Source organism: Amphiura filiformis, chromosome 5 (assembly GCF_039555335.1).
Source record: "Amphiura filiformis chromosome 5, Afil_fr2py, whole genome shotgun sequence".
Classification (NCBI taxonomy): Eukaryota; Metazoa; Echinodermata; class Ophiuroidea; order Amphilepidida; family Amphiuridae; genus Amphiura; species Amphiura filiformis.
Genome location: NC_092632.1, coordinates 12,417,147 through 12,441,375, shown reverse-complemented (window position 1 = coordinate 12,441,375; position 24,229 = coordinate 12,417,147). Strand labels below are relative to the sequence as shown.

Sequence of the window (24,229 nt, the reverse complement as noted above, 5' to 3'; positions counted from 1 at the left end):
GTTCACACGACTATAGACTAAGATTTTTCATGGTACTATAATATTATCAGTGTGTCTGACAGTTGGAGAAAAAACTCGGGAGATTCCCGACGTTTATATAAAAACTTAAATTTTAATCAAGCAAACAACACATATGTAATTGATGCACTTCAGGCTTAGTCTTGCACAGGGTGTTTAAGTACACCATTGGTATAATTTACAATAGGGCAAATCGCACATTGCTTTATGAGAAAACTTGGGTGACTTTTGAGTTAGTTGACCTATGATTAGGGCAGAAATTGTGGCAACCCCCCTGTTTACTCAAATAAAAACATAGGATATGATGAAGGAAATTGGTAAAAAATATCAAAATGGAGTAAAATTGGAATGATGCAAATTATGCTTAACATATCAAAGCTGCAAAACAGTAGGAGATAGTTGATGAAAAATGGATATAAAAAGGTGCTGGAAGGATTACCCCAAATTTGCTCATAAACATGACATGGAGAGTATAGGGAATAATGCACTCATCATTTATTGTTGATGAAAAATGGATATAAAAAGGTGCTGGAAGGATTACCCCAAATTTGCTCATAAACATGACATGGAGAGTATAGGGAATAATGCACTCATCATTTATTCCATCTGCTTCCCACCCACTCAATATACAGGTAGGACTAGACTAGAAAACTATAGATCTACTGAGCATTGAAATCTTACTGCAGGAAGGTTGAGATATTACTGATGAGAAGCTTAGCTAAGATAGGAATTGGATTCATGCATATTTGTCTTTACACAATAGATACAGACTTGTTGACTCTTATTGTGCCAATTTGACAGACATGGCCTATATATTTTATTGTGTCATCAGTGACGCATTTGGTTGAGCTGAGGGGTTTGCCCTGCCTGTCTCTAATGTTTCTATATTGAGCATCTGTTTGACAGCGTGGGTGTAACAGGGAATGTTGAAATCAGTATTATCTAGATACTACACATTTTGGGAAATCACGTTTTTGTATAAATTATGTGAAGCATGGAATTAAAATTTTCTTTACATTTGTAGAAATACCCAGGTGTGAAAGTAACATTTGACAGAAATCAGATTGGGGGAATGAGTGGAATAGGGAGCCTACATGGTTATAGTAATTTGTGATGAGCTTGTCACTATATTGAAAGTCTCGTACAGTGTATGTCAGTTGCCTTGTGTTGGAAGTTGATTCAATGCTAATTGTCTCATATCCTCTTGATAATATTTTGTTTGACAGACCCAGATTGATGAGGCAGTTGGTAAGGCACAGACACAAATCAATGAAAAAATGACTACGTAAGTAATAAAACCACAGCTTCCAGACAATGCATATATTGTCGGTGTTTTAGGGTAGAGAACTCAATAAGAAACCAACACACCGGTGCTTGAATGGAATGGTCATGACGAGGTTAGCTCAAGAGGAAGTCTAGCAGAGACATGTCACAATTAATCAGTTGTGTGCCTCACTAGGCTATTCAGTGTGGGAGAGGACCATCTGTGGGGAAAAACAATTTGTTTCTTGACATCATAGTAAGGCATGACAACATTCTTTCAAACAAACTGGCAAAACATTGATGGTCAATCTGCTTTTTGGGGCAGACTTGTTCCTGGAATTAAATTTCAGGGGAAAGTTTTAAAAGAAATACACCAATAAATATTTCTTTTTATTCGTTAGTTAAAAATATCTGGAGGCAATTGATAATAACTCCTGGTATGATGAGATTATTTCAGATTTAAATATTCCACCCAATGATCTGCTACAAAAGCACTAGATTGGGATGCCTAAACAGTTCAAGATTAAGAATGTCCACAGGGGTGCTAAAATGGGCTATTCCAGACACCCCCTATGGAAGACATGACCTCAATTGAGAATTTCAAATGAGGCTATCTGAATGGGTAATTCTATTTGAAATCTACACTCCCTGTATGGGAGATTAAAGTCAAGTCTTCCATAGGTGGTAAAATAAATACCCTTTATAACTCAAGATTTGTGGTTAACTTTTTGTGATGTGTTTACCTGATCACAAGTGAGTCAGCTTGGCTTGAATTGTTTTTAAAATAAATTGATATTGTTGTTAAATTCTCACCTCCTACTCTTAAAGCACCTGTGAAGTACGAGGCAACGGTTTATGTAGTAGACATGGTTACGCACTGATATAATCTGTAATTTACATGAATGACAGACAGGAGACTCCCTCTTGATGATTAAAATGGTATGAACTGAGTCTGCAGGATAGTTTTCTGTGTATATTTAACTCATTAGCCATGCATTCTTTCTTTTTAAAGAAATGGAAAGATAAATCTAGGGTAGTGGCAAAAAATAATGGCTTAAAATAAATAGGTATTACGACATGCAGGGTTGTAGCGAGCCAAATTTTAGTGCCGGCTAAAATTAAGAGAAAATTGAATCAGAATGCCAATTACTTGATGGTAATGGCATTTGACAGCTGTTTTGAGGACAATTTGTCATTTTTGTGCTGGTGGGCAAGACCCATAATTCCCTTGAGTGTCAGTCGGTCAGGCTGAGTACCGGTTACTGCCGACCAGCACCGACCACAGTTTTAATTGTTATAATGGAATAACTTGTTTTCCGATTTCCTACAGCAACATCAAATATCTTCTTTGAGTGTGACACCGTTTAAAAAACAAGATTTGGCAGTCTAATTTAAACCGGGTGCCCGGACATTATTGAGCCTATTGTAGAAATTTACTATAATTGAAGATTTTGATGTTTCAAATTTTGAACAATTAAAACAATAAATTTAATTAACTGCTCATTACATTTGAATTTGGTATGCCCTTTTAAAGTTGCAATATTATTACCTTTATGATTGCCTCATCTGAATACCAGTAATGGCCTGTCTAGACCATATTCAACTGATAGAGAATATATACATCACATGTAGATACTGGCTCTTGTGATACATTGGGGTTTTTTTTTTTTTTTAAACTCAATTTCATTGGAAATTTCTGAATGCTCAATACTTTTCCATTTGAAAATGAAACACTTACAGGGGAGTTGTGAGTTTGAATCATTAGGTCACATTTCAAGAAGGTCATAGCGGTCATTCCATCAAAGAAGGCTGTAGTTATAAAACAGCTGACAATTTTGGAAGTAGATATTTGCATTCAGATCAAATGTTTAAATTTGATATATATGGAATTATGGACTACCAATTGATACAGATGAATTTTCATACATTTTGTTCATTTTTGTTGACTACCTACAGTATCAAAACCAAGATCCCATGGCTCAAGAAGAAAGAGGACTAAAAACAACATGCAGCCGGCCACTCCCTGAATTTGCAGCTGGCTGATAACTCTACTACTGCTTCATTGCTCCAAGATGTTGGTTGGTTGGTTGGTGTGTGTATGTAATGTGTGGTCATCACTCTGTGCAAAGATTTAAAAAAAAAACTTCAGTCAGTCAAGTTCTGTCCACAAGCCATGATAAATAAAAATTGCTTAAAATATAAATGGAAACAAGATAACAATTTGTACATTCATTGATGTATTGACTTATGTATCTCTTCTTTTGGTCCAATGTGTTCTTTGAATCGGGAGTCTCGCATATTGTTGGATGATTGGTAAAGACGGTATAGACCGTTGGATGTTTATGGACCATTTTGGTGCAATATGTAATCCTGTTATGCATTGAATTCAATTTTGTACTTTTTCCTTTCTTTTTCGTAAGTTTTAATTAAAAACATTTAGTTACAAGTTTTGTGTCTGTATGTCTTCTGGACAGATTGCAAACATGAAATCAGTGTGATGAGGTTTAAACACAAACAAAAGAAAACTCAAGCCAAGATAGTGAGAGGATGGAATGAAAGGTTTGATTCCTTGTCAATGACAGCAATGTTGAACATGCATGATTATGAATAGAAAAGAACTGAAATATTTCCCAATGTTGAGCTGCTTGAAAGCGGAAGGTCCAGCATTAAATCCTTAATGTATTCTCTTATATTCTTGTCAATATAACTGCTACTCAAAGAGTTAAGCAATATACAGTACTGTTAACAAAATGATTAGCATCAAACTCTTTGTAACAGAAGAGGTTGGCTGATATCCAACATAGTTTGCAATCTGTCTGAGGACTTTAAAGAGGTGATGACTTTAAAAAGGTGATGACTTTTCTCAAGAGGTTTCTCAGCTTCCTGTTTTGACTTCAGAGTGCTCATCTCATTAAAAGGGCATTTCACACAGGGTAGAAAGATACATTGCCATCCTGGTTTTTCACGTAATTTATTATTACTGATGATAAACATGTCGGTGTGCTCCAGACCCCCATGGTATACATTGGCTATAGTGTTATTTGGTATTATCCCTATATGTGTGTCATTACGTTGGCAATCTTGTACATGTTATTCATAGTGCACTAACATACTCTGGTTGTTTGTGTCAGGTGGTGAAGGTGTGCATACAGTACAATGACTTTGTACAGTAGATATCATGTTGACTGATAATCAGTAATACTATGACAATCTAACAATGTATGACACATTGACACATTGATCTGAATAGCAGAGAGATTGGTCGGGTTTTTGCAGGTGCGATCTAACAAATGACGATTGTGGCAGAAAACCCATGTTTTCTAATAAGTTTTCAGGATACATGATTAACTGATGCAAAAAAGCTGTGGGTTTTCATTAGAGTCCATTCTTGAGAGAATTGCCATTCGTAAAAATTGTGCCATTTTATAGGAGTTTTACCAAGTTGTTTGTGCATATGCAAAAACATCTGAATTGCTGTAGCCTATGTTGCCAGGGTGGAAAATATAAAGAGAGCAGAATTACAGAATCCTGTATACAGACTTAAAGCTACACACATACATATACAAATATGGATGTGCAATGTTAATGTTTAGCTTTGATACAGGAATCCTTTTGTTATTATCAAAGTAGGAATACTTTTGTTATTTGTAATTTATTTGTACATTATCCAATTCATATTTGATTCATGCATAACAGGTTGTATTTTTAGGGCCGTATAAACTTAAAACTAACTTAACATAATACCATATCATAAAGTGTACCAAAAATACTGTATATTATTGACATGATAGTTATAGCGATTACAGGTCTTCAATATATCATTGAAGTTAATGAACGACAATGCCATTTTCTTACATTTTCTTTTTCATGCATTTATATATCATATAGTGGGAGGAAATATCCATGTTTAGTGCATGACACAGTAACCAGCATCAATGTTCATATAAGTGTATTATGCATTTTTTTCAATAAACATTGTTAAACTACCAAATCACATTATGTGTAATGTTATAAATAACCTTCTTTGCAGGAATATGATAAACAATTTGAAATGTTTTCTATATTTGCATATGTACCATACTTTTTAGAAATTAAACCAGAAAGATATGTTCCCAAGAACCTAATGTTGATACTATCCATGCAGGAATGAGGTTGTAAAGATTATTAACTAATAAGTAGGTGAAATCATTCCCTCTGTGAGCTCAAGTTATGAATATGAAGCCTTGGTTTCTACTCAGTCTCAACAAGCAGTGATGTCACTTTTCAGGAAATTAACTGATTTCAGGAAATTTTAAACAAATTTACTGATTTCAGGAAATTTTAAACAAATTTACTGATTTCAGGAAATTTTAAACAAATCCACTGATTTCAGGAAATTTTTGCTCTACCCTTCTTGTGCAAAAGGATAGGGAAAAGTGAATTTTCAGGATTTTTCAGGAATTTTTGACAACACCAAGTCCAAGTGGCATCTTTGACGAAGGGACAATCAAGTGGATTCATAGCTCAATTTCTATGACTCAAGTCCTTGGCAAAATGCCACAAAGTTGGTGTTAGACATACAAATGCCCCATGCTAACATCTTGTGGAGCACGACTGGGTATAACCCAATGAGTAGGACCCATCCACGTATTCAGTCAAAATCGGATGATCACAGTAAATGGCTATTTATTAGCAAACAACAGAGAATGATGAAAGCAACTATACTTGACCTGCCCAACTCACTTGGTAGTGCTTTAATGATGGTGTAGATCACATAGGCAACAGGTAGGGTGTTGTTAAGACTATGGCTTTTGGATTTGTATTTTAGAGAATGGCATGTGGATATGGGTACTTGAATATGGCATGACTACATCCCACAGAGCTGAAAATGGATTTTGTTTTGCATTTCTCTCTTTTGCTTTTAACGATCAAAATATTGATAAAATATTGACAAGGACCACAATTTAGGAAGCCTTCACCAATGAAAAGGTGATTAAAAAAGGAGGAAAGTAATTCTTCAGCTTTGAAAGTGAAGTCCCATTTTGGTGGGAATACTGTTGTTCTTATAGATGAAAATACACAGGATGGTGGTATACCCTGTTACTTGTTTTGAAGAAAAGCTAGTTAATAGCTAGCTAAAAAGTAAAGCAAGCACCAGCATCTTTGTTATTTTGCCAATAATTATGTAATAAGTCCCATTGTTTCTAGTCAAAACATATTTGCACATTCAAAAGAATAGCTTTCTGTTTACAAATAAGTTAATCAGGAACTTATTTTAGCTTATGTTTTGACAGGAAAACAGTGATCATTATTAAGGGGCCATTTCATCTTGAGTAAAACAAAGCCAATTTTGCCTATCCACAGTGAATTTGATAATAAGACGCCAATTTTTCTGCACGTAACCATGGAGACAGACTAGATGACAGCAACACATAGTCAGTATTATGGAGTCAGTTTAGTCATTAGTTGTCTAGTCATTAATCAATATTAGTCTAGTGATGTACATTTTATTGCACATAGCCTATCTTTTTGGTATGTTCATATTTGGTGAAAAATAATGCCTGTATAAAAGAAATTCTTTCCTTTTGATCTTTGAAACCAATTTGTTTTTGTTATAGTGTGACGCTGTAAGAAATTCTTGTATTATATATTGCACTTTTTTGTGAACTTGTATGGATGTACAGAACCAAGTTATATTGGAAAATGTGGCAGTATAAAAAATGTGTCAAAATATGATGTAATATGTACGTTTTTTTTGTTTACTTTACTTTGAGTCCAAAATTTGTATTTACAGAATGTTTGTGTGTAAAAGTGTGCTTATCTCAAAATCGGTTGTGTTTCTAGAGAGCTTACCATATCTTTTCAAAGAGATTAACTGGTAGCTTTCAATGTTATGGATTTCAGATTTGAGGCAAATTTTCTGCAAATCAAATTTGGTCTTTAAGTAATCAGTATCTACTCAGAATAATGAATGTTTGTTTGTTTGACGTAGTGTAATAACAGAATTTTTCAGATTGACCTAATCTTTGAATCTGACTGGGTTCGGTATACAACCAATGCAAAAGTCAAACATGAAAGTGGTGCTTTTCCGTAAATGGACGTAGACACATAGGTCTGAATTGTCATAGAAGAATGGGATTGTATGTCTCCACACTGTCAAGAAACCAACTTTGCCCTATTATAGGAAAAATAATATTATATATTTATTAATTCAGGATTAATTTCAAAGATTGTCAATACATTGCAAGTTCCCAAAACCATTTAAAGTCTCTGAACCCATCATTGCATTTTTTGCTGGATTTGGAGATTTGCTATGTGTTATGAGAATTTGCATGATATTTTAAATCATTGGGAAAATTGTACAGACTGTTTTTTTCCTTTCTTTTCTTTTTTTTTTTTTTTCCTTTCTTTTCTCTTTTTTTTTTTTTGGTGATCGGTAAACAAGTTTTCAGGTTGAGGTCACTTTTTAAAGTCGGGTGAAGGACTTTGCTCCCTGTAAGATGTAGATTTGACTAGTTTGTCACTAAATGGACCACCCTTGGGTATATGTCACCCCTTCACATGTTAAATCCGTGATAACAACTGCAGTGCAATCGTACAACTGAAATTTGTTTTCAAGTACTAATTGAATGGTTAATTTTGATAAAATGAATCATCTTAGATTCTGCAGTTTCCTGGTCTGCAAAGGGGATATTGCATATTCTACCTATCAACTCGCTAATTTTAAGTTTCATTCGTTAATAATTGCTGTATCGTTTATTTCTAAGTCTTTAAGATTCAGATGATGTATTATGTGTACATGTATGTGTGTATATCATGAACCATGAAAACCACCCCTGTTCATAATATTTTTTTTTCTGTTTTTTTGTTTGTTTTAAAAAAAAGTTCAGTAAATGAACTAAAAATACCAAAAATGATTACAAATACTGAATGTAAGTAGCGATAGGTGTAGCATGTAGTTGTAGTCAATGTTTTGTACATAAAGTAAAAACTTAATCAATAAAATAAAAGTTTTATAATTGGCCATTATTTCATATATAAATTGTGAATAAAGAGAGCATAATTGTGTGACTTTCAGTGGATTCATCCGTTGGACTTGAAAACTAAGATGACTTTCTTGCATCATCCTTCTATTGGAGGAAAATTGTAAGAATGACAGATAATTTTTAAGGAAACATATTCCTACCATCCACAGTCATTTGATATACCTTGTTCTATTAGGTCCCAGTTGAAAATGAAGTTCATATTATGGTCTCTTTAATTACAATTGTAACCCACCTTAATAAAAAATGTGCACTTAATGAAAAAGGGTGGGTTATTATATTCAGCAACTTTTTTTACTGTTTACATGCCAAACAAAATGAGACGGTAGCGGTGGTGGTGGATGGAAAAATATGATATTGCCATTGCTAAATGAGGTCTGTAAAATGCTTCACAAATTGCAAGAATGTGCATTGCACAGGTGGTGTATGTACACACATACTAATATAAAAGGTGCTTTTACTTACTGTAGAGTTTGTATCAGATAAAACAGTTCTAGTTATGGTCAGAATAAGCAAGAGGAACAATATTACAGAGCAGAATTTTGATGGGACAAAAGTTTTATCATGATTACCACTGGCCAGAGCAACATAAAAGCTGCTAAGTTTGGTGTCAAAATAGCAACCTAGCCAGTGATTATTACAAACTGTGCAAATGCCAAACTTCAGTTTTGAAGCAAATCTTGTGTATTTTTGAACATTTTTGTACTTAGCTGGTTCCGGCACATACCTTGACTTATACTTCTATCAAACCTAATGTACGATGTAAGCATGTGTATGTGGGTAGCACAGCAGTTGGAATCTAGACTGTTGGTACATTGTGCTTTTAAATAGGAGGTGCCTCACCTTGATTCTCTTCATGCCAAGAAGGTGTACATTGTAACATGTAAGCATCTTACCTTAAAGTATCAAACCAATGGGCCATTCCATTTGAAATACATACACCCTATATTGAAGACATGTCCTTAATCTCCACACAGGGAGTGTGAATTTCAAATGGGGTTACCTGAATGGGTGATTCCATTTGAAATATACACTCCCTGTGTGGGAGTCCATGTCTTCCATAGGGGTATGGAATTCAAATGGAATAGCACTTTTGTTGTCCAGTCCTTTCATGAGTTGTGTTCTTTGGATGCTCGAGCTACTTGTATACATACATACATACATAATGTATTATACAATGTAGGGGATGAAAATAACATTACATCAGTGACTGATAGAAGTATAGTCACAGTTGTAAGCTGCAGTAGTTCTATAATAGTACCCTAGCTTCAAGTCATTTATAAATTTGTATCGATGTCAAGTGTTGCAATATAACAATCTCATGATTGATACTTGGTTGTAATTTTACAAAACTAATGTTCAGCAGTTTTTGTGATTTTTTTTTGATTGCCAGGATTTCTAAGACTGTTTTTTTTGATTGACGAAAGGAGAAAGGATGTGAAAAGTATTTTAGACTTTGTCTTTGTAAATTTGAACAGTGAAGTAGTTTTGTATCTAAACAAATTAAAAAAATCATATGATTTTTTTGTGTTATGTTAAGTTATGCTGTACAGTAAAAGTTTTATTTTGAGAAAATGAAACAATTGTGTTGAAAATTTTGGAAAATTTTAAACTTTGGTTTGTTATGAATTGATACAATAATAATCATTTTGTGTAGTTAATTTGTATAATTATTCTATAAATCTTGCAGGTTGTATTTGATCAGATATCTGCCCAGTAATAAATGTTACTGTTGAAACTTAACTACACTTATTTTGTACTCTTATATTGTAATTCTTTGCTGATGTGAAATGTGTGGTATCAAGCTTATTCATATCTTAGCTTTTTAGGACATAGCATGCAACTACCATCACAAATGCTATTATCAATGCCAGCCAAAGAGATTAGACCTAAAGAGTACCAACTCAAACTTGTCCTCTGTGTAACGCTATGGTAAATCTGCAATGTTTGGTTTGTGGCTCATGAAATAATGCACTGCGGTGTTTTTCCGGCAAGAGCTCTAAATCTAACAATAATTTGCATTTTAAGCTTGAGCGTTTGCATGCTTTGTGTGCATTTTGGCACTTCAAGCAAAAATGCACTTTGAATCAATGTATGCTGGGTGCATAGCAAAATTATCTGAACTGGAGGTACACTATTATGCTCTCCATGAGTGACATGCAAACATGGCAGAATTGGTACCAACATAGTTAGAATTATTTGGTTGCTCAATGCTCCAGATCTTTGTAGTGTAAGTTCGATCTTTGGAATAACAGAGCGCGATATCAATTTCATGATGAAAATGCCTTTGGCATGAATTCTGGGGAGGTTGGCTCCGTAAAAACTTCCTGGGGTATGGATCTAGAATTTAATTGGTAACGTCTGTAGATTAAATTCAAGACATTTCTCTCTGTGGTGCATTTAAGAGTTGGATATAGAGGACGTTAAGCCATTGGTCCTTTGAACAGAAGAGCCGTACTTGTTCATTTAACTCTCGGTCAGTTTCCAGAAGAGAAGGGTGTTGAAATGGACCCCAAAGGAAATAGCTTCTTAAAAAGCTTTTTTTGGTTATCTAGGGTGGTCAAATCTGAACCAATTAAAAAATGTAGTGTGCAGAGGTACATCTTTGGCCCACTGTCGCTATTTCAATGTAACCACCCATAAAATCCCTCCTTTTTTTGATGCACCAAGCACTGAATAAGCGGTAATTTTCGAAATAATTTTATTTTCGTAAATATATGTTAGATTACAAAAATTTAACATGCAAATTTGAACTTTTGTCACATATCATAATAAAATTTTAAAGGCTTGAATTTCACAAAAATAATACCAATATGCTGAAAATCTCATACTCAAACATAAGAGTAGCGTAGGGGGACCTTGGATGAACGAAATACTCACACAGAAATCGGCCCAGTCAACTGCATTTTCTGCTAGCATGGTTGTTTTACACAGTGTTACTAAAATTGTAATTTCCGATACTCCTACATATCCTACAACATCGAGAGACCAACAAATATTTAGCTAAGAAAACAGAGAATACCATAGCGACTAAAAGAGAGTACTGTTCATTCGCCCCAAAGAATGAGAACATGACCACATGGATTCACGTCTGGGAGTCGGTCGCTCAACACACTTAACCTCTTTGATAATTCTGGCCTGGGAAAAACATTACCGAGGGACCAAGTGGTAAACAAAAACTACTTTCCGGTATATAATAAAGGAGTTCTGATAATTTTTTCTGTACTTATAAATAATCAGGTTATATTACACCCAACCAGGAAAAACATGAAATGCAAAATTATTGACGAAGATAAAGCCAGGACACCACTGTGTATATGCAGTTGTGTACAACTTCAATATGCAGATTTCATGCGGTGCTGGTCACCCGTAATGAAAGATGCGACTATTCTTGGGAATCAAACCTTAGACCCTCACTTGCCAAGCACCGGTAGCCAGCCACTGGTGCTTCGATGGCCCAGCCAATAAAAACATACATAGATACGACTTGTGGTGATCGCGTCATGGCTTCATGTGGGATGCATGCGCATAGATTGTCATTGTAGGATTCTGTAAGATTTTATGTGGTTGGGGTTTATGTTGGCCTTGTGCCATCTGGTCACTTTGGGAGAACAATGCCAGTGTATTGAAAATTTAACCTAGGTTAAATAAGAATGAAATAAATAACAGTGCCCTTTCACAACATTACGGTAATAAAAGATTTTGAACAAAAAATTCAAGACTTGCAACAAGTCTACCTGTTTTGGCTAGAAATGTGCTTGTTCCATATCTGGACACTTGCCAGAATAATAAGGTCATCATGCATCAAGTAGTTTTACATGAACCATTCCATGCATGAACTATTGTGAAACCAGCTGCTTAGTCAAGCATTTGTACCCACCATAACAAGCAAACTGCAACTGGCTTGCCCTAGCAGAAGGTAACAGCATATTTATATCAAAGCAACACTTCTGGTTGACATTTTGCAGGCTACACCATACTTCTGCAGTCTATGGCTGCAGCATTCAGGCTGATTCTGTAAGGTTTGTGTACTGTTCTATTACTCAATCAATTATTGGTAGATTAATTCATTAATCAAATAGCTTTAATTGAGCAATTAATCAATGACACATGCAAGTATAAGGTAATACAATTAATACTGATGGTGTAGTTCTGTTATTCAAGCAGGTACTAAAAATTAATTGTTTAAAATATTTAACATATATTTCAATTTTTGTAATTTCTTGTGTTTTTGAGTGATTTCTTTTCATTTGTAGTTTTTAGATAATAAATAAGAATTTAAAAATGGGAAACTGGCATAAAGTTGATCTTATGGTGATGACATGCATTAGGAAAAGGAAATTTACATACTATTTTGGGTTTTAGTGTTTGAAAAGTACATTGAGTATAAACCATGGCCATATTTCAAGTATGGGTTCATATACTGAGAAAAAGATAACATGTACATCAATTATTTTGTAAAATTTTGTTTGTACTAAATTGAAGCCCAAGTTTTAAAAAGGACAAAGTTTGATGTTCTTAACATTAAAGATTCTAAACAAAATAAAGTTGAATGTTTTGTAGAAAAAAACAAAGCAAAAAAAAAAAAAAAACCAAAAAAAACACCATTTGATTTGTAACAAATAACTTGAACTACAAATGTGTATGTGCACTCATGTGTGATGTCATGCGTCTACATTGTCTCATATGATTTTAATAGTTGACTGCAATACAAAAATGCTAGCCTTTATATCCATTAATTGTCAGAGTTATATATCAGACAGGGTTTTCTGGTCTGAATAATTTCCAAGATAGATATTACCATTGCCCATTTCCAGTAAATTCATAATTATTGTATGAAAGTTGACCCATGGGAGTAACCTTTATTTTTGTTCAGGTATTATTATCAATTGATAAACTTCCTGACTTGATCCACACTATGCTGTCAGGAAGAGATCAATGGTCTTTTGACCTATATACATATGTACTAGTATTTTGGACAATGGTCAAGGTCCAATGCTAATGAGAATTATTTTCCCAATGCTCTAATACAATATGGGATCTATTTCAGTCCATGTGCCACTTTGTTTATTGGACAAAAAGTCATGAATTTGTCTTTATTTGAATGTTTCGCATACATATTTTGTACAAAAAGGCAGAGAGTTTTATGAGCAGTTTGTAACATCTCATTCTGTAAGTGCATCTGTTTTACATTGTGTTTGTTAAAAACCCTGCAGACTACAAATGGCTGGATACCAGGAGGTAATTCCAACAGTCATTGTTCATGGTGGAGCCGGTTACATACCAGAAAAGGAAACCAAAGGACCAGGAGAATGGTATGAAGGAATTAAGATAGCAGTGAAAGCTGGATACCAGGCTCTATGTGGAGACACAGGGTCAGCATTAAATGCAGTAGAAGCTGCTGTCAGCTCAATGGAAGATTTTCATATATTCAATGCTGGTAAGCACAGTGGCTGGTAAGAGAGTGCTGAAAACACCTTAGCCTGGGGTCGATCCATTTTACTAAACTTTAAGAAGCTACGTAAGTCTTAAAATGATTTGCAATCGGTACCCTTTGTAAGTAAGTAACAGGGATTTACTACAGGGACCCTTCATAAAGCTATGACTAGTAAAATCCGTAACTTGTGAATGGTTACTTGAGGGGAAACGTTTAGTGAAATGGATCCCTGCATGGTCATTCTGAGGGAAAACTGTTACAAATATTTGCCGCAGGCTCCCAATTCAAACCATGCACAGTATCTATATATACTATGCTTTTTACGCACTAAACTGCATTTTTACATTGGATATGCAGAATGTGTCAAAAACACTTTGTGTCAAAGTCATGAATTTGAATTTACACAAGTAAAAAGGCAGTAGCTGGTATGTTATTTACATGTATTGTATTTTTACTTGGGAGGATATCTGGGGGCACTCAACTTAAGAAGTGATTGTTTTGTGCCTGTTATTAGGCCCCCTTTATGTAGTCAAATTTACATAATGACCCTTTTGTAAAGTTGTATTTTGATGACCCCTTTTTTCAGGTTTGGCTACCTCCCTTTTTTTTCTTGAATTTGATAATAAAAATGACATGAAATAAAACAAACTTTCTCTTATTTCGGCAAATTTGTATTTTACTCCATATTTGAAACAAACAACCTTTTTTTCTTCAAATTTTATACCCACATATATATATTGTACTTTTCAAATATACTTTGTATAAGTTCATACGTGCAAGTGTTGAGTTAGAAAGATTAAAACATTCAACTGCACCCCACTGAGTAAGGAACCAGTTGGTTCTGAAATTATTTGGGAAAATAACCTGGTGAGTGCAGTTGAATGTTTTAATCTACTTTAAAAAATATATAACTGAACCAAACGTTACAAAAACAGCATTTGGAAAAAATGTCCCCACTACTTAGTGCAGTGTCACTATTAAATTAAAATAATAAATATTTTGTTTTATTGCTCTAGGTAGAGGCAGCAATCTCACAGTAGATGGTGGAATAGAAATGGATGGATTCATTATGGAAGGCAAGGAATTCAGAACTGGTGCTGTGACATGTGTACAACATATCACCAATCCTGTCCAGTTAGCTAGAATGGTTATGGAAAAGGTATCACCATTTTGTTCACTTTATCAGAGTGACCTTAGCCTTAGTTCAAGATTTCATATGGTGGGTGTCCATATTCATTAATACAGCTACACAGCTCATTCTGACATACATTAGGCCAAAAAAAAAGTTGTTTGTTTGTCCTCGTCCGACTGACTGTCTCGGCAGTCCCGAGCGTAGAACTTTTTGAAAAAAGTTTTTTTTTTTACAATTTTCCGAAAATATCATGAAAATTTCAGCTGAAAAACTGAAGATATAAAAGAAATGTTATAAAATATACCATTTCATGCATGTTTCCCCTGTCCAGTCGTACTTGGCTGAGGGTTTGGATATTTTGTATCATTCTCATCGTCTACACAAGTTAAACACATTGAATTTAAAAATGCAGTATTTTAAGTCTGCCAAACATGTACATGTCTAATGAAGTATAGGGTTTATCCTGAACTTGTCTTTGGTGTAAATTCTGTGGTTGGTGAGTGTTTTACATACAAACAAGTACTTCACATCATACTTGAATTGGTACTTGGAAAAAGAAAGATATAAGAAAAAAACCTTGTCCCGACCAACCAAGCTTCTGAAAGTGATCTATGGACAAGCAAACAATTTATTCTTTTGGCCTTCCTTCGGTTATAATGTACACACAAATGCTTGATGAAAGGCTAGGGTGACCCATTCTCTGTTGGCTGTGTCATACAGGACTTTATGCATCTCAATGAACTGTAAGTTGCCTCAAATTTGAAAAAAATGACTGGTGCCTCATCAACCATGCCTGGTGTCCATCCGGTGCCCATCAAGTCAGATAACTCGTTGCCGTGCCACATGGTGTAGACCATCATACTATGACAGCCTGCATATATTTTTCGATGGCTCCGTGGCACCAAGACGACGTCATAAGATGTATGAATGATTGCATTTAGATAAACCCAGGTCTCAGTGGCACAAAGACGTATGTCCATTAGTCACCATGCATTTGTGTAGAGCTCAGCGACACATAGACTTAACTCCATTTTAGTAATTTAAGGAGATTTATAAGCATAAATGCTATTAAGTGCCAGCTTGTTAGCTAGCTATTAAGTTGTGTCAAAAGGTGTAAGTCCAAAATCAGGTGTGGCAACAAAGATGCCCTTCATATCAAAACTCTTCAAGTGACTAAGGCTATAAAAATAAAAGGTTTAGGTCAGAAATATTTGGTCAAAAAGCTATGCTTTATGCATTTTTATTTAATGTTTTTTTTTGGAAAAAAGATTTTTTTTTTTCCACTTTGCAGCCAAATTGTTGATTTTTAAAACTAATAAAAGGCCCATCGCATAGGGCTATGCGGCATATGCAATTTCACTAACCTATGCACGCGGGTCTCTGAGACAAACCTTTTATTTTTCATGGCCTAAAATAGAGAATAGAGTTATGTCAATTTAACTGCTCTGGCTAATGGAGAAACATCTTTTTGTCCCTGAATCCTTGCTATCTAGAGACAATAATTCATACTGTAACTAATAGGCATAAGTCTTTGTGCTGCTGAGCCCTAGGTATCTAGATGCAATCATTCATATGGCAGCTAATGGACATAAGTCCTTGTGCCGCTGAGCCCTAGGTATTTAGATACAATCATTCATATGGCAGCTAATGGACATAAGTCTTTGTGCCGCTGAGTACTAGGTACTAGTATCTAGATGCAATCATTCATATGGCAGCTAGTGGACATAAGTCTTTGTGCCGCTGAGCCCTAGGTATCTAGATGACATCATCATATGGCAGCTAATGGACATGAGTCTTTGTGCCGCTGAGCTCTAGGTATCTAGATGACATCATTCATATGGCATCCAATGAACATAAGTCTTCGTGCCGCTGAGCCTATATATCTAGATGCAATCATTCATATGGCAGCTAATGGACATAAGTCTTTGTGCCGCTGAGTCCTATATATCTAGATGCAATCATTCTTATGGCAGCTAATGGACATGAGTCTTTGTGCCGCTGAGCTCTAGGTATCTAGATGACATCATTCATATGGCATCCAATGAACATAAGTCTTCGTGCCGCTGAGCCTATATATCTAGATGCAATCATTCATATGGCAGCTAATGGACATAAGTCTTTGTGCTGCTGAGCCCTAGGTACTAGTATCTAGATGCAATCATTCATATGGCAGCTAGTGGACATAAGTCTTTGTGCCGCTGAGCCCTAGGTATATAGATGACATCATCATATGGCAGCTAATGGACATGAGTCTTTGTGCCGCTGAGCTCTAGGTATCTAGATAACACCATTCATATGGCATCTAATGGACATAAGTCTTCGTGCCGCTGAGTCCTATATATCTAGATGCAATCATTCTTATGGCAGCTAATGGACATGAGTCTTTGTGCCGCTGAGCCCTAGGTATATAGATGACATCATTCATATGGCATCCAATGAACATAAGTCTTCGTGCCGCTGAGCCTATATATCTAGATGCAATCATTCATATGGCAGCTAATGGACATAAGTCTTTGTGCTGCTGAGCCCTAGGTACTAGTATCTAGATGCAATCATTCATATGGCAGCTAATGGACATAAGTCTTTGTGCCGCTAAGTCCTAGGTATCTAGATGACATCATTCATATGGCAACTAATGGACATAAGTCTTTGTGATGCTGAGCCCTAGGTATCTAGATGCAATCATTCATATGGTAGCTAATGGACATAAGTCTTTGTGCTGAGTCCTATATATCTAGATGCAATCATTCATATGGCAGCTAATGGACATAAGTCTTTGTGCCGCTAAGTCCTAGGTATATCTAGATGACATCATTCATATGGCAACTAATGGACATAAGTCTTTGTGACGCTGAGCCCTAGGTATCTAGATGCAATCATTCATATGGTAGCTAATGGACATAAGTCTTTGTGCTGAGTCCTATATATCTAGATGCAATCATTCATATGGTAGCTAATGGACATAAGTATTTGTGCTGAGTCCTATATATCTAGATGCAATCATTCTTATGGCAGCTAATGGACATGAGTCTTTGTGCCGCTGAGCTCTAGGTATCTAGATGACATCATTCATATGGCATCCAATGAACATAAGTCTTCGTGCCGCTGAGCCTATATATCTAGATGCAATCATTCACATGGCAGCTAATGGACATAAGTCTTTGTGCTGCTGAGCCCTAGGTACTAGTATCAAGTCTTTGTCAAGTCTTTGTGCCGCTGAGTCCTAGGTATGTAGATGACATCATTCATATGGTAACTAATGGACATAAGTCTTTGTGACGCTGAGCCCTACGTATCTAGATGCAATCATTCATATGGCAGCTAATGGACGTAAGTCTTTGTGCCGCTGAGTCCTAGGTATCTAGATGCAATCATTCATATGGCAGCTAATGGACATGAGTCTTTGTGCCGCTGAGCTCTAGGTATCTAGAGGACATCATTCATATGGCATCTAATGGACATAAGTCTTCGTGCCGCTGAGTCCTATATATCTAGATGCAATCATTCATATGGCAGCTAATGGACATAAGTCTTTGTGCTGCTGAGCCCTAGGTACTAGTATCTAGATGCAATCATTCATATGGCAGCTAATGGACATAAATCTTTGTGCCACTGAGTCCTAGGTATCTAGATGCAATCATTCATATGGCAGCTAATGGACATAAGTCTTTGTGCCGCTGAGCCCTAGGTATCTAGATGCAATCATTCATATGGCAGCTAATGGACATGAGTCTTTGTGCCGCTGAGCTCTAGGTATCTAGATGACATCATTCATATGGCATCCAATGAACATAAGTCTTTGTGCTGCTGAGCCCTAGGTACTAGTATCTAGATGCAATCATTCATATGGCAGCTAGTGGACATAAGTCTTTGTGCCGCTGAGCCCTAGGTATCTAGATGACATCATTCATATGGCAGCTAATGGACATAAGTCTTTGTGCCGCTGAGTCCTATATATCTAGATGCAATCATTCATATGGCAGCTAATGGACATAAGTCTTTGTGCCGCTGAGCTCTAGGTATCTAGATGACATCATCATATGGCAGCTAATGAACATGAGTCTTTGTGCCGCTGAGCCCTAGGTATCTAGATGACATCATATGGCAGCTAATGGACATGAGTCTTTGTGCCACTGAGCTCTAGGTATCTAGATGACATCATTCATATGGCATCTAATGGACATAAGTCTTTGTGCCGCTGAGTCCTATATATCTAGATACAATCATTCATATGGCAGCTAATGGACATAAGTGTTTGTGCCGCTGAGCCCTAGGTATCTAGATGCAATCATTCATATGCCAACTAATGGACATAAGTCTTTGTGCCACTGAGTCCTAGGTATCTAGATAACATCATTCATATGGCAGCTAATGGACATAAGTCTTTGTGCCGCTGAGCCCTAGGTATCTAGATGCAATCATTTATATGGCAGCTAATGGACATAAGTCTTTGTGCCACTGAGTCCTAGGTATCTAGATTACATCATTCATATGGCAGCTAATGGACATAAGTCTTTGTGCCACTGAGTCCTAGGTATCTAGATTACATCATTCATATGGCAGCTAATGGACATAAGTCTTTGTGCCGCTGAGCCCTAGGTATCTAATTGCAATCATTCATATGGCAGCTAATGTACAAACATTTTTGTGCTGCTGTATCCTAGATATCTAAATGCAATCATTTATACAGCATCTAATGGAAATATGTCTCTGTGTCACTGAGCCATAGATTTAGCCTTTCATGAATTAGTTCACAGGCTAAATAATGGATTGTAGATACACTTCTATTAATTGTGCATATCATTTCAGACAGATCATATCTGTTTGGCAGGTCCAGGAGCTAACAAGTTTGCTAAACAAATGGGAGTTCCAGAAGTGTCAACAGAGTCTTTGACTGTAGAAAAGAGGAGGCAAATGTTGGAGGAATTCAAAACATTTCTACCTGCTGTAAAGAAAGAGTATAAAAAGGAAACCAGGTATGGAATGTTTGTGTATGTGTCATGTGGCTAATCTTGCAATAGATAATGAGATGTTTGTGTGCATAATTGATGTATCCTGGTACATTTAATCTTGTGAAAAGTAATGAAAATGATGCATTAAAAGATCCTTGCATGATAGTGTCCAGTGGACGGCGATATAAACACGGCGAAATTAAAAAGTTGCCACTAGTTCCATCCCCATTTAATCAGAGTCTGATGAGTTTATGGCAAAATAATTTATATAATAATTTTCTATATACTTTCCTTCGAAGGTTGATACCAAATTTGATATCAAAAGTCTAATCATTGTGAGCATTGTTTGGAATTTTGTGCAATTTTTAAAATGACAAATTACGATTTGACCACACAAAAGTATGGTATCAGCTTATTATGTGGCCTGAAGCAACCTGTACAGGAATCATTGTACACTTGCCTGCCCACAATTAAAAGATCAGGGTATTTGATTTGCATTTTGACATGCATGGGTAAACCTTTAATGATTAGACCTCTCAGATGCGTGTAGAAGTGTAGATGTTGATTAACGTAATTCTTAGCACTCATGCTTGAAGTTCCCTTGGATCGTGATGTCCAACAGTAGAGGCGCGTAGCCCTGACATCGAGGCGCGCAGCACAGAGGTGTGAAGAGGCACATAGCGCCGACATCGAGGCATGTTGTCGCACTCAGATTGCTTGTACATGGTATAGTCAGACCTCATAATTACTTGTGCTAGTATTGGGCAGTGGCAGAGGCTCTATACTAGAGCTACACTCACGCTAGCTCCACTGCGTGATACAACTCCCTATGTCATTTTAAAAATTGCATGAATTTCCAAACAATGGTTGCTATGCTCACAATGATTAAACTTTTGAAATCAAATTTAACCTTAGAAGGAAAGTGTATAGAAAATTATTATATAAATTATTTTGCCATAACTTATCAGACTCTGATTAAATGGGGATGGAACTAGTGGCAACTTTTTAATTTAGGTGTGTTTACTTCAGGCATGTTTTCTTGTGGGTCAGATGCTTCATATGACTTTTTTTTTGGTAGTTTAAATTTGTATTCTTTTAATATAACTGACATAAAGCAGGGCTTTTTATACCTTCAACTAAATCACGGTTACTGTATTCATTTGGGAGGGAGAAGCAAATGTGATACTCAGATACAATACAAGATGGCATTCAGCTTTCATACTATTTGCAATTTTTGCTGATTTGTTTTTCTACAGACTATCACTTGATGACCATGACACAGTTGGAGCTGTAGCCATTGATGCAGATGGCAATATAGCATGTGCTACATCTACTGGTGGTATTACAGCTAAACTTGAGGGTAGAGTGGGAGACTCACCTATGATTGGTAAGTAGCACATAGACCTAAAGTAATGTTAAAAGAAGGGGAATGGGAGCGAGAGGATGGAAGTGCAGCTTCAAAAGAATAGGAAATAAAGACGGTGAGGGAACTAAAGACTGAGAAGCAAGATAGTGAGCGAATTTAGATGTTGTGATATCAAATGTGATTTCTTATGCCATCGTGCTTACAAATGTACGCTGATCTAACTATTTTGAATAGTTAGACGAGCGTATGCACCAAGACATACTAAAAATCACAAGCTATCAAATAGCAGTCACTTTTTCTTATAGTTTATCTTCCTTTGATAGTAAATTAAGTAGACTTAACGTTTCATTATTATGATAATTTCAGGCTGTGGTGGATATTGTGACGATAATTATGGCGGAATTTCACATTGGCAAGAAATGTTATCTTCTACATGGAACAAGGTAAGCAATAAAGCATGAATATTTGTAAATTAAAAGTTACATATTTTCTGACAGGAATACATAATACAAGTTTTGACATTTTATTTTTTATATTTTTTAGCAGGCAAGTGTCAGCTTACATAAAAAAAAAATGTTGGTGATATTATAGTGCACTACACATGGAGTAGAGGAAGAGCTACCCAACTATAGTAAAAGTCAGATATAAAGAAACTAGTTCATGTCTGATGATCCTGTCAATCAAACTCCCCATGGCCCATGATTGGTTAGCAGTGCATAAAAGGGAAGTTGACTCATCTGGTGCTTTCATCAGAGAAAAGGAATCACAGAAAATGGCAGATGATATTCGAACTTTTACAAGGCAAAAAGCAACTTTTCTAGGCTTTGTTGACATGGTGCCTTTGGTAAAGACAGTTTCCTATTACTAAAACCTAACTTCTGACATGGATTGTATGTTTGAATGTGAAAAACTAACCGATAGAGCAAACTGTTTTTCCGCAGCTGTGTTCAGAAACTTCAATCATTATGAAAAATCATAAACAAACCATCTCAGAGTTTGATTGGCAGGTGACTTCAGATGTGTCTAATAAGTGTGTAGGTGTGCAGGCATGCGTGCATGTCATGAAACTTACCAATACATATCATTAATGATAAGTGAGTGTATGTTCACCCCTGACTGTCTTTGTGCTAAAACAATTCCAAATGTGTGAACCTCATAAATCATAAATGAAACTGGAATTTCAATTTTCGTTTATGTATAAAATATTGTGACAGTGATTTGAGGTACGTTTTTTCATGTCAGATTGGTCCACATTCAATGACACTTTTTCTTCTTGTTTTGTGCAGGTTTGTCAGCTCAAGCTGCAGCAGAGAAAGGTCTGCATTATATGGAAAACAAAATCCAGTCTCAAGGAGGAGTCATCGTACTGGATAGATACGGTGAAGTTGGCAAATATTGGACTACTGAGGGCATGCCATGGGCATACATGAGGAAGGGTGAACTGCATTATGGGTTGTTTGAGGGTGATGAATTTGTTGAGAAGATTGATGATATAAATATGTGATATTTTAATGTAAGCGCTTTGTTGGAAAGAGGAATGGTAAACCGTGTTAAAAAATGCAGATCTAGAGAAATTCACAATTTGATCCATTTGGGTGTTATAGATCGAGCCTATGGAAATGGCCCGGGGAAATGGACAATGAAACAAAAATTGCTAATTGATGATTGGACACAAGTCTTTGGTTGTAGGCATGAGAACATGCTGCATTTGTGGCAGTTACTCATGTGATGTGATCTGTGAAAAACCTTTATATGTTGCATTATCCTATTTTGTTTTATAAAGATAATAAAGGGTCTTGTTTTTTCAATACTTCTTTGCTCATAACTTTTGATGTTGAAGTGACAGGTACAAAATGAAAGCAGTACTAAAAAGAGTTCTAAATTTCCATGTTTTTTGTCTACAAAGCTCAAAAATTAAAAAACGTCACCATGTAAAGGGTTTTCACAGATCACATCACATTTTTAGTCAAACATCCCCTCACACTTTGCCCCTGCACACACACACCCCTTTTGCATATCAACTGGGGACACAGAACTGCCAACTATGGACACGCACAACAAAACAGTTTACGTCTCTAATATCTCTCAACTAACTGTAACCGGGGACAAAAATGGTGGAATTTCAAAAAAAATCTGACAAATTCTGTCATCCAGCTGGGGTCATCCCCGATTGTCAGAGGTGCCCAGTTGGTTGAAAAAAAAAAACACACTAAAAAGTCCCTGATTACCAGTAAAAACAAACGCCCTGTATACAGCATCAAAAATGGTATTGTGAAATATTTTTGGTAAAAATGAATGCAAATATTTTGTGAGCACTTAAATAACATGTTATAATGCTTTACAGCAAGTTTTTGAAAATATTGTTAAAGCGTTTTATACCCTTCATATGACCCGACATTTAAACATTTTTTGAAAAATGCTTTATATTTGTTGGGAAGGTACACAGTATTACATTATTTTATGTGGATGTTGCAATATTAAAATAAGAAAATAAATGTCTTTGTTCAAACTATGGTAGATGGGTTTGGTAAACAGCTTTTTAAGTTTTAAATTTCTCACAGTAAGCATGGTTTAAATTAAACTAGGTGTTATATTTTTATTATTAAAAAGTGTTGAATATCTTAAGTTAATTTATATACTTTTTTAAAAAGTGCCTGAAGCATTTCTCACAATATGCAATGAAATTCATAATATTCCAATTTTATTTTTAACCTGTTTGTTGTATTATTCATCATTCCATATGCAATATTTATATATTATGCCGAGTTATATTAAACTTGAATAAATTAAATGACCTACTGTGACAGCTGTTGTTTTAATTTTCTGTTCATATTTTGTTGATCTCTTTCCCAATGTAAATTTTCTACCTTGGCCAGGGTGTTGCACTTCATTCACAGTCTTTTTCTAGGTCTGTGCTTCATTTTACCTCAGGCTTGCAATGGTAGTGACGTTATTGTCTTTAGATCATTCTGGACAGGCCTACATGCAAGTGGATGGGAGGAATGGGTGGTTGGGTGGAAGCACCCTCCCCCCAAAAAA

General features: G+C 35.8%; 2 protein-coding genes across 3 annotated transcripts in view; both read left to right on the top strand.

The window, feature by feature from the left end:
* LOC140152642 (reticulon-1-A-like) overlaps positions 1 to 8,653 on the top strand; it is a 35,886-nt gene extending 27,233 nt beyond the window's left edge. For both annotated transcript variants that reach the window (XM_072175067.1, XM_072175066.1), the window contains 2 exons: positions 1,245 to 1,303; positions 3,238 to 8,653. In XM_072175067.1, coding sequence (XP_072031168.1) covers positions 1,245 to 1,303; positions 3,238 to 3,280 — 102 coding nt within the window. In that variant the 3' untranslated portion in view covers positions 3,281 to 8,653. The remainder of the gene's footprint in view (positions 1 to 1,244; positions 1,304 to 3,237) is intronic.
* A 3,364-nt stretch (positions 8,654 to 12,017) lies between these two features.
* On the top strand, positions 12,018 to 23,966 carry LOC140152640 (isoaspartyl peptidase/L-asparaginase-like). Its single transcript, XM_072175063.1, is given in 8 exon segments — positions 12,018 to 12,320; positions 13,520 to 13,743; positions 14,757 to 14,899; positions 19,682 to 19,848; positions 21,081 to 21,211; positions 21,557 to 21,592; positions 21,595 to 21,633; positions 22,477 to 23,966. Coding segments are annotated over 8 exon segments (984 nt in total). The 5' UTR covers positions 12,018 to 12,294; the 3' UTR covers positions 22,695 to 23,966.
* Positions 23,967 to 24,229: the final 263 nt, after the last annotated feature.